This window comes from Eublepharis macularius, chromosome 4 (assembly GCF_028583425.1).
Source record: "Eublepharis macularius isolate TG4126 chromosome 4, MPM_Emac_v1.0, whole genome shotgun sequence".
Taxonomy (NCBI): domain Eukaryota; kingdom Metazoa; phylum Chordata; class Lepidosauria; order Squamata; family Eublepharidae; genus Eublepharis; species Eublepharis macularius.
The window spans coordinates 163,375,903-163,387,429 of NC_072793.1; the positions used below are offsets into that span (position 1 = coordinate 163,375,903).

General features: G+C 43.7%; 1 protein-coding gene across 1 annotated transcript; it reads right to left on the reverse strand.

Annotated features, from left to right (window-relative positions):
* Window positions 1-8,464, reverse strand: STK19 (serine/threonine kinase 19). Its single transcript, XM_054977290.1, has 8 exons — window positions 8,335-8,464; window positions 5,487-5,588; window positions 5,206-5,351; window positions 3,296-3,391; window positions 3,037-3,176; window positions 1,939-2,036; window positions 1,057-1,204; window positions 1-502 (listed from the first exon to the last, which is right to left on the reverse strand). The coding sequence occupies exons 2-8, from the start codon at window positions 5,569-5,571 to the stop codon at window positions 457-459; spliced, it is 759 nt and encodes a 252-aa protein (XP_054833265.1). The 5' UTR covers window positions 5,572-5,588; window positions 8,335-8,464; the 3' UTR covers window positions 1-456.
* Between the last annotated feature and the right edge of the window lie 3,063 nt (window positions 8,465-11,527).

An 11,527-nucleotide genomic window follows, 5' to 3' on the forward strand; every position in this document is an offset into this window, starting at 1 on the left:
GACAGGCATGGCTTTTTAATTAAGCTTTGAGACAGTTTAGATGACAGAGGACAAGAAATAAATTAAGAGGGGATTATTTTTGCTGCCTCTCCAGAAAAGGCTGCATAAGGCATTAACAAGAATTAGATGCCCAGGGAGGGCATATTTGGCCTGGGGTAATCTTTACCCCAGATAAGTAAACTTCACATGGGGTCCTATCCCACGAGGTATGCCAAAAAACAAACTCCCAAATCTCATAACAACATTTCGTCACAGTCATTTCCTAGCAATGGCAGGCCCTGCCTGTTCTATTATGCGTTAAGTGCTAAATGTAGATTCGTCCATATATAAAAAGGATTTCGGTGCTCTCATTGATGCTGGTTTCCACGCAATCATAAGGTAAAGTTCAAGAGCTCCAAGTGGGGTCACAGTTCATTTTAGGCACAACTCTCCTCTTGATAGTAAAGCAACACACAGTTAATCTTCAGCCAGTCGAAGAAGGGTACCAGAGGTTGTTGGTATGCTACAAAAAGTAAGAGAGAGGCTGTCAATTAAAAGCAAGAGAGAATCACAGCTGAGGCTCCCTGGAACTCTGGAAAGGCAGTCATGCATTTCTTCTGTACTTGGAATTTGCAAATTTGAGTAGCCAATGCTGGGAAAAATCTACAAGGGAAGGTCATCACTGGAGCCAGCAATGCTAAGCTTTAATCCTTAAAACCAACTTTAATGGAGCAGGACAATATTATTATCCTCATATTACCGATGGAAAGACTCAGGCTAAGAAAGACACTCTTATCGAAGGCCATCAGCCAACTTCATAGCAGAGGCAAGATGTGAACTCTCCAGCTCACCACTAGACTCTTAGGCAGTAAGTTACACACATCTCTCAGTTCTGAGGCAGAGGCAATTAAAATCCTTGGGAAGGGAGAAATGTGGCACAATCCTAAGCACATTTACTCAGAAGTAATTCCAAAGTATGGTTCTAGGAGAGGGCTATGATCCAAGAGAGTTAAGAAGTAAGGTCCATTGTTTGCCTGGGGGCAGAGGGAGACATGAGAGAAGCAAGAGGCAAAGTACCAGTCAACCATCTGCGCTCCAATGATGTCATGTATGTGGTAGGGAAGCCCCAGTTTGACAGCGTGTGGTGCTCGGCGGGTCTGCAAATCTGACAGCAAAACTTCCTTGTATTTGGCCTTCTGGATCATGCCCAGAACAGCTTTCCTTCCTGGGAAGAGAGAGCAACAGGTCAGTGGGTTGCTCTGTCCTGGGGTGTTCCAGTCTTGAGCACAACTCCACTTAAAATACGACCATGAAAACTGACCAACGGTGGGGGGAGCCCCCTAAAAAAACCCACTTTGTGAGGGATGACAGCAACTTGGAATGTCTAAAACAGAATCAGAAATGGGAGAGCTCTGGAAAGCTCAGAGGAGGAGATTTTGGGTAGTGATGGTACTTCCAAATACTTGTCTCCCTTCAGACAACTGAAGCTGCCTTATACTGAGTCCAACTGCTAGTCTATCAAGCTCAGCATTCTCTGTTCTGACAGGGAGCAAATCTCCAGGATCTCACACAGAGATCTTTCACATCACTCGCTACCTTATTCTTTTCAGTAAGGATACTGGGGATTGAACCTGCGACCTTCAGCATGCAAAACAGATGCTCTATTACAGCACCATGGCCTGTCCTCTGATATAGTGGATCCCTGATTGTATAGATTGATCTGTGTGCAGTTGGTGGATAAGTTGTCCTGCCTTTCAGCAAGGAATTTGGTCTACATTCCCTTGGGAGGGGGGGGGCATCCTATGGAGGTTGGTGTAAAAAAACCAAACAAACCCCAAAACGGCCTAGACTGGTACCCAGCTGAATATGAAATCTTTTTCTTGCCCCAAGTCAGATGGTGTTGCAGTTCTTCCCATACCTATAAACCTATTCCTGGAGATTCCAGGAGGTGAAACGAACCTTTGATGAAGTATTTGACAAAGCGACCTGCTCCAGGCACAGCCAGCCACCAGCTACCAGCATCACGGACGGTCAGGACTCCAGCATTTACCAGCTGCCTGAATGCAACATGGGGAAAGAATAGTTCCTTCATTAGGACCTGCTCCTTTGGGCAACAAAATGCAGTGATTTCTGGAAGACAAGCATGTTTTGAGGCTCTGGGATTTAAAAAAAACCCCTATGATCTTGTCAGAGGCTAACAAGATCTTCACACTGAGCAAGACAGATGACCCATCAAGATGAATGCAGCCCCCCAGCCAGATTATTGTGGCTCGCCAGGGTTAAATAAAAGCATCTGGGATTTGCAAACACAAAGGGCTGTCAAGCATTTAGCAGGCTATAGGACAATACATTATTGGTGGGTCCTGAACTGTGCTGCTGATTTAGTGCTGAGAATACAGCATCAACATTTGTTTAACGGTCAATTAAAAATTCTTTGACAGATTAAAACAGAGGTTTGTATTGAGTGAGATCTGTTCATGGAATGGAATTCCCATCTTCCCCCTCTTGCTGCAGCCCACTAAGCCACCTGCAGATTTGTTCTGGGGGAGGGGGGAAATCAGTAGATCCTCAGCAGTAGCAAAGGGGTAAATTGAGGGTCTGCAGTGGGAGAAGACAATCAGCAGAAGTCATCCCCCTCCCTGTCTTTGGGACCAAGCAGAGTTATACAAACTAGTGCCCCCAGGCACTCAAGTACTGGAGTTTTTAAGAATTTGCAAAGCCTGTTTAATGTAAGTACTTATAGAAGCTATGGGCAATGGACACCATCTTAGAAGAGGCATTTCCCCCTTCCTTTATTCACACCGGGGGGGGGGTGCCTCTTAAAACAATGCCTGTAGTGATGCAGGCATACCTCATTAAGGACTTTTTTTCCTTTAGCACAAATTAATCATTTAAAAATTATGTAGATTGTTTCGATTACACCTCATGCCATTCCCCGACCAAGATTCATGTTAACAGTCCACTGCTGAAATTTAACAGCCTAAAAGAGCTGTTCATACAGGGACCCCAAGACACCTCTCTCTCAAAAGAGCTATTCGCAAGGTCACATTTGCTCACGTTATCTCTGTGTCACTGAAGCCAAATTCTCTCAGCATCTTTTTCTTGTCAAAACTGATATCCATGCAGGAGGCAAGGACAGAATCCAAGAACTTATTCACTGTCCTGGCAAACTCTTTCCCAGACACAAACTCTAGCACCTGTGAGAGGCAAGGAAGAAGAAAGAGCCATTGGTACTTTACCAGTGCTTCTGTATTTCAACTCAATGCACCATCTGTATGGTGACCTTAGACTTATACCTTAGACTTATATCACACACCTTAGACTTATAACTGTCCGTAAATGCCACGACAAGAGTGTCCGCATCAAAGCCCTGCTGGAACATTCGAATCCGTCCTTCATCTTTCAGCTGGCTCTGTGGAGAGAGTTTATTTTACTGATCTGTTTCCAAAATCAAAGTCCATATGCAATCTGATGGTGGAAAACTTCAACCTAGGAGGAGGATAAAGAGAAGGGTATAACCCATGCCAGAGGCCACTACTCTGGGGGGGGGGGATTGGAACAACCCTCTCCCTCCTTAGAACAGATAAAGGCTGCACATTTCTTTTAAGATTCCAGGCGATGTGCCTCTTTATTCCTGAAGATATCTTAAGAAGATGGGGTGCATGTGGAATTGTGCTCCAAGATGTATACCAAAATGATCCTGACAAAAATCTGTGGGAAGAGGGAACTAGGTGCTCTCCAAAGCCCAATTGCTCCCCGCCCCCAACATTCATTTCTGTGGAATGACAAAAGTAATTGTGGGTGGAAGGAGAATAGTCTTTATGGGTTGGGTGTTATCAGTTTTTCTCCTGGCAAAAGAAGGAGCGATACCATCAGATCAACAAAAAAGCCACACCTGAATTCGAGGGACCCACATGGACAAAAAGCACACACAGGACATAAGCTGCAGAGAAGCGGAAAATCAGGCAAGGACAGAACAGCTGACAGGCTCCAACCCTATGAATGTTTACAGTCCCCACATATTGTTGTGCAATCCAACTTTGCAATCATAAACCCGAGCTGCTTCCATATGCTGCTGTACAAGCGCGGATCAGCTTCCTATTTCTCAAGCTTCATTCCTCCTGCAGTGCAATGTGCTCATAACACTTCATACAGTGTCTTCAAAGTTTCAAAAATGCAACGTGCTCATAACACTCCATACATGATTCAATACATATTACATAAACAATCTTACAGGGTAGGATGAATTAAAGATGATACCATTTAGATAACCAGTTCATGAAATATTTTCCGGGAGAGAATAGCCTACATAGGCTTGAGTCTTTGTTTGAAGTCAGTTTATCCTTCTATGTTGTCATAACTTAAAGTAGAAATATCTTAGTTGTTGTTTCATTCCAGCATGGTGCAGATGTAATTGCCAGTGAGGAAACAATCGCTGGGGGGTGCTTCCTCCTGGGATAGCACACCCTAGAACGCTCTCCCCTAGAACGCTCTCAATCTCTCAATCTTCTGTATTTGACCAGTTCGGATCAGGCATCTGATGAAGAGAACTTGATTCTCGAAAGCTTATGCTACAATAAAATAAAATTGGTTAGTCTTAAAGGTGCTACTGGACTCTTTTTGACTCTGAGGCCGGCTCTCAGATTGAGAGATGGAGAGCGTTCCAGGGGAGAGCATTCTAGGGTGTGCTATCCCAGGAGGAAGCACCCCCCAGCGATTGTTTCCTCACTGGCAATTACATCTGCACCATGCTGGAATGAAACAACAACTAAGATATTTCTACTTTAAGTTATGACAACATAGAAGGATAAACTGACTTCAAACAAAGACTCAAGCCTATGTAGGCTATTCTCTCCCGGAAAATATTTCATGAACTGGTTATCTAAATGGTATCATCTTTAATTCATCCTACCCTGTAAGATTGTTTATGTAATATGTATTGAATCATGTATGGAGTGTTATGAGCACGTTGCATTTTTGAAACTTTGAAGACACTGTATGAAGTGTTATGAGCACATTGCACTTTTGGAATTTTGAAAATATTATATAAAGAATCATTTTTTGTATCCTGTAGGGTTTTGCCCCCCTTTTTTCCTCCCAGTTTATTACAGGTACAGCCACCTATTTTGCAATTCATTCCTCCTACAGGCATACTGTTCCTACTGGGTAAGATCACAGGCCTAGATAGCATAGTGGGGTATCAGAACTGGGGTAGGAGTTTCCTACCAGACATCTGTCTACAGTTGTGCGATCTTTGACGAGGCTATAGATCTGGTGTCTCAGGATCAAGGGTGGCAGCGAATCCTCAAATAATTTTCGAGGGAACAGAGATGCCAGGTACTGGAGCGCAGATTCAATTGCTTCAGGGCCCTCTAGGAAAAGAAACAGAGGGCATCAGAACCGAGGTGTTCTAACCAACACCAGGCATCCTACACTCTAAAAACACTCTCAAGAGTTCTCACTCAGCACTACTTTCTTGAGATACCTCAGATGTCCTCCATTCTCACCCTTTTCCACTGTCTTTGGACCTTCAGCCAACCGTTGCTTCTTGGCCTTGAAAGTATCCGAGATGAGCTGATGTTTCCTCTTCATGGGGATGGAGAACAGGGCTGTAAAGAATGAGTGAGTGCTTAGCCTGTGCTTTCTTCAAATGCCTATCTCATGTATTTCCACACCTCCTCGCACCCTGCTTCCTGTTTGCCAATTCTCCTCAGTTTCTCCTCCTTAAGACTCCTGGGCTTTCCATTCTGCAAACTGTGGATGCTGGATCCACCATCTCCTGCCCTGTCCAAACACTTGTACTCCAAGTCCATTTGTCCCTTCTTCAAAACAACCTTGAGCTTAGTCCTTAAAGAGACAGCAAACCTGTACCAGGTACCCCTGGTACCCCTTATTCCAAAGAGATGGAATGTTCTTCTGCAGAACCCTCCATGTGGGAAGCCAGAAAATGGTAGAAAGGTTTCCAGCCTAGTCATATCCCTGCCATACTTGTTCTCTGTGTACAGGGAACATATATTTGTAGCTCAGTTGTAGATTTATCATCTCAACTGAGTTTATTATCTCAACTGAAAATTCAGTCTCAAACCCCCAGGTCAATTCAACTCTTCACTCATCCTTATTCCCAAGATCCATCAACCCCTTGACCACAAAGGTGCCTTCCCAACACAAAGGTGCCAAACCAACAACATATCTAGTCCCATGATTTTGACCCTGTCTGGCAACATTTCTGTGGGGTCTCGAAGTTTTCCCCAAGCCCAATAATATTTTAAAATTGGAATGTCAGGCATTGACCTTTGGATAGGGTAGCCAGGAGGCAACTCTACTTTAGGAAGATCTTCTGCACAGATCATATATATGTGTCCTGAACTATATTCCTGTCCATTATTATTAACGTCCATCCCATTGTTCTCTAGCCAACACTTTTCAGTTCTCTTACATTCAGAACCCCCAAAACTATCCTTAAAACTACATACCATATGACACTCACTGCCCACTTCTTATGCACATTTGCTTAGGATTGCCAAACTTTCTTTCTGAACTGGCTCTGTACCTTTAACACTACCCTAAAAAGCGAGCAGTAGACAAGGGTTTCCCCAATCATTGCACAGTTATGCCAAAAAAAGCATTAGCTGTCTAATTTCTGTATGCCAGAACTCACAGAGAGCAAAAAAAGCCCAGCTATAATACACATGTATAAAGTATTTTAATCATAGTTCATGAATCCTTTAATTGCAGAGTGGAACCTTCAGAAGTATAAAGTAAGAATCTTTGTTCTGACAGTGGATGTTACTGAATGAAGATACCAATTGGTTTATGAGAAATTTTGTCTTGAATGGAAATTTATACTGTGTACTCTTTGAGAAAGATGGAATTTTGAAACGGGATTTACCATGATCTAGAAAACCTGTCAGAGGAAGAGAGGATTACCTTTATCATTTTGGAACTCTTCACAGCCACTGGGAGTTGTCTCCATTGGAGTAAATACTACTTGGACTCTTCTCTCTCACTTATGACTTATGCTTATGACCCTGGAATATTGCATTTAAAGGAGTTGTGTTTTCATGGCGCTAATTATACATTTGCACTTTAGGATGTATGTGCAACAATATATTTTCATAATAGCACTTCAAGCACCAGCACTTTTTGTATAATATTTATTGAACGTTGTGGGGTCTGTTGTATTGTAGCACTTGTATGAATTGTAACTCCTGTTGTGAGTTAGAGTACTAAAAGGTTCTTACATTATACTTCTGAAGGTTCAACTGTGAGGTTAAAGGATTCATGAATTGTGATTAAAATACTTTATAAGCATGTATTATAGCTGGTTTGTTAGTAAGTTTATGTGGGATTTTTTTGCTTTTTGGATCATTAACCACGTTAACTCTCTTTGCTTGGATATAGAACTCACAGAGAGGCAAACACAGAGGATCTAGGCCAGTAAAGAGAGTCAAAAGTGGAACGCACCCTTACTGATGACCTGCTCTTTTCATTCAATGAGATATTACGCTTGTTTGTACTCTGTAGAGTGCAGCACCACCTCCAGTTCCATTGTCTGAATTTTCTGGCTGTTAATTCCACCCTGCTTGCTTTCTACAGGACATGGCTACCCACCCATTTAAATTATTTCCTGCATCTGACTAAGCAGGCTCTGACTGGCAAAAGCTTACGTGATATTAAATGGATTTCATCTTTCAACGTGCCAGTTTGGGCTAATTTTAACATAAGGTCAACTATGTCTTTATCTATATAGAAAGAAGCACTGCACACATACTCTTCATTCTTACACTTGAAGAGACGCATAAATATGTGGAATAGAATGCCTCTACTTCCTTTCCCCACACCCAAAGCACTTTTCCCACCAGTCAAGCTTACTCCCAGTGTCAAAACTAGTCTGGGGAGAAGAGTACCTGACAGCACAGCATTTGGGAAGTGGGGAGGCTGGATTCAGTTCCCCTCACCTACATGATGTTTTAAAAACAATCTAGTATGTTTCCCCCAAGGAAATCAAAGTAGCATCTATGGCTCTCCACTTTTACCTTCCCAAGAATCTTGTCAGGTGCGTCAGGCTGAGAGAAAATGATTGACCCAAAGACCCATAGAGCGCTTCATGGCCAAGTTGGTACCTGAATCCAGCTCTCTTCAGTCCAACAGTAAGAGCCCTCTCCCAAACACACACACACGACCAAGGCAGGCGCAAGAACGACCAAACGTTGCTGCTTCCCTTCCTCCCCAAACGCTTCTGGGCTTGCTCTGGCAACCAACTTCCTCCTCATGTGCCACTCTCCCACCCCTCAGAACTTTTCTACTCAAACCCACATTTCAATCCCATAGAAAAAATCCACACCACCCACTCACAGGTTGCGTTCTTCTGTTGGATTCTTTCCTTATCTTCCTCCTCACGGAACTACCATTTCTTTTGTCGCCGGGAGATGACATCAGCTATCTGCCACCCCTCGGTTACGAAAGAGCCCGTCATTTTTTTTTAACTACGTCGGCAAAATATAACGTTACCCGCCTCTTCCCTCTCTCTGTTAATCTTTTCTCCTGCTGACCTCATCTGTATCCCGGGGAAACGTCTGATGGACCGTTCAGTCTTCCAATGACTTCTCCCTCCAGCTAGAGCCGCCCCATTTATTTAGGAAAAGGCTGAAGGGGAATGAAGCCGACCTGGTGGCAATTTTGGACGAGGAACAGCAGAGCGTTTGTTGTGGAAAAACGAAAACATAATCTTCTTGTAATGCTTTGTTATGGGAGAAGCGTTGGTGGCTTACAGCTCACCTCATTGATGCACAAAATTTTTTAAATTTATTTTTATTTATTTACGTCTTTTATAGTCCACCTTTCTCACTGAGGTTCAAGGCGTATTACACAGTATGAAGTTAATACAATCAGTATCAAGTAAGTACATTTCAGTACAATACCATAAAGTAAACATATACAAGTTTAAAGACAGCATTAGCAAGGATCCAAGACATGGTAGAGATACTGAAGCAAAACATAATCAATTCTAACGTTAGGCAGCATGGAGCAATGGTTGTACATAGGAGTACATATTTAAAGCAGCAGATAAGATATGAGGCAAAAATGGTGATGAAGTCTATGATCCCCAACTGGTTAGTGAAGCACCTGAGACTCCATCTCTACAATGCAGCCCTCCCATTTGAGTAAAAAGACTTTTTGAATAGTTTGGTTTTGCATCGTTTACGGAAAGCCAGGAGAGTGGGGGCTCTTCTGACTTCCTCAGGCAGGTCATTCCACAGGACAGGGGCCACCACAGAGAAAGCCCGTGTACAGGCTGCTGCTGACTTCACCCCGTGTGCAGCCTGGCACCTGCAGGAGACCCTGTTCAGATGAGCGAAGCTGCCATGGAGGAACATAGGGAGGGAGGCAGTCCTGTAGGTATGCTGGACTAAAGCTGTGAAGAAGAACTTTGTATGTAATAACTAATACTTTGAACTGAGCACGGTAAACGATGGGTAGCCAGTGGAGTGACTGTAGGATGGGAGTGATGTTCATGCTCCTGCTCGCTCCTGATAACAATCAAGCTGCAGCATTTTGCACTAATTGGAGCCTCCCAGTTAACTTGGATGGGAGGCCAATGTATAGAGCATTACAATAGTCAAGCCTTCATGTTACCATAGCATGGATCCAAGTGGCCAGTTCAGCCATGTCAAGATAAGAAGCCATCTTCCAGGCTAGAGTGAGGTTGTAGAAAGCATTTTTTGCCGCTGCCTTAACTTGTTTTTCTAGCAATAACACTGGATCCAGTATAACCCCTAGGCTTTTAACTGCGTCTGCAAGGGTCAGACAAACTCCATCTCTGCCTTCCCAACAAACATCGCTTCAGTCTTGTCTGGGTTCAATTTCAATTTGTTGTTTTTCAACCATTTCACCACGGCTGTCAGGCAGCGATCTAAGATTTCCACTGCGTTCTGTGGGGACCTGGATAGCGATATAGAGTTGGGTGTCATCTGCATATTGATGACATCCAACTCCATACCTGCAAATGAGTTCTCCTAAAGGCTTTACGTAGAGGTTGAATAACGTGGGAGATAAGATTGCGCCCTGCGGAACCCCACAAGATAGTTCCCATTCTGGAGACAGCTAATCTCTGACAGCAAGCCTTTGAGTCTGTTCCATGAGAAACGATTTAAACCAGTCCAGGGCACATCCTTTGATGCCCTCTTCTGTTTCTAAATGCCTCAACAGGATGGCATGGTCTCCTGTATCAAAGGCTGCAGACAGATCCAATAGAAGCAGTAAGGAGGCATGGCTCTTGTCCATATTCAGACAGAGATCATCCACTAATGATACTAGTGGTGTCTCTGTCCCATGGCCTGGGCTGAAGCCTGATTGGAAAGGGTCCAGAGCATTAGCGTTATCCAAGAAGGTCTGGAGTTGGTCGGCTACCGCTCTCTCACTCACTTTGCCCAGAAAGGGCAGATTAGAGACTGGGTGATAATTGGCCACATCATTTTTGTCTAGGGATGGTTTAAGTAGCGGACAGATAACTGCCTGTTTGAGCTGTCAGGGAAAGCTGCCCTGAGTTAGTGATTGATTTACAAAAGACCTTAGTGGTTCACTTATGTGGTCCTTACTTGAGGTTAACAGCCAGGATGGGCAAGGATCGAGTGCACAAGTGGTGGAGTTGCCAACTCTGGGCTGAGACATTCCTGGAGATTTGGCGGTGGAGCCCAGGGAGGGAGGTGTTAGGGGAGGAAAGGAAGCTCAGTAAGGTTGACAGCAGGACAGGCCAGTCTTCAAACTAAGATCTTAACAGGTATTTTGTGTTGCGCTCAACTAATATTTGCTGAGCAACCAAACCCAGGAATCATTCTGATACACCGCTTATCTTTGAATTGTATGAGACAAGCACTCCATTTTCACCCTAGGTTGCCATAGGGATATCCTGTGGCATTATATGCTGTTTGAGGCCCCCCCATCTCCACAAACCCTGCCCTCCCCTGGACTCTCCCTCCACATCTTCAGGAATTTCCCAGCCCAGAGCTGGCTATGGAACAGAAACCCCGTCCCAATTTATCTCTTTCTATAAAACACACACGCAAGTATACTCCTTCTGGGTAGCTCTGCATTGTTTAATATGTCGTATCGATCTGCTTATGTTTTGTTTCAGCAACTCCCTCCCCCCATGTATCAGATTTCTGTTCGTTTCCAAATTTCTGCTCTCCTTTCCTATTCTATCATTTATTGAATATCCCAATTGACTTATAATTTGATTTGAGTCGCAGTGAGAAAGGTGCACAATAAATAAATAAATGGCCAGCTTGTCTGAGAAGACCAATGTAATATATAAGCACGGAAATACTCTGTGCCTGTAGTCAGTCGGTAAACATGACAGAAAAAGCTACACGGTCGATGAATTTTTAAGGTGCCTTAAAACCACTGTGTTTTATTATATTCAGTGTGCTTCTGGATAGTGGGGTGAGTGGGAGTAGTTGTAGTAATAACAACAACAACAGCGCGTTTGTTGTTTGTTGCTGTTCTGGACAGATGAGACCGGCAGAGTAAGAAACAGGCTGCGAGCGCC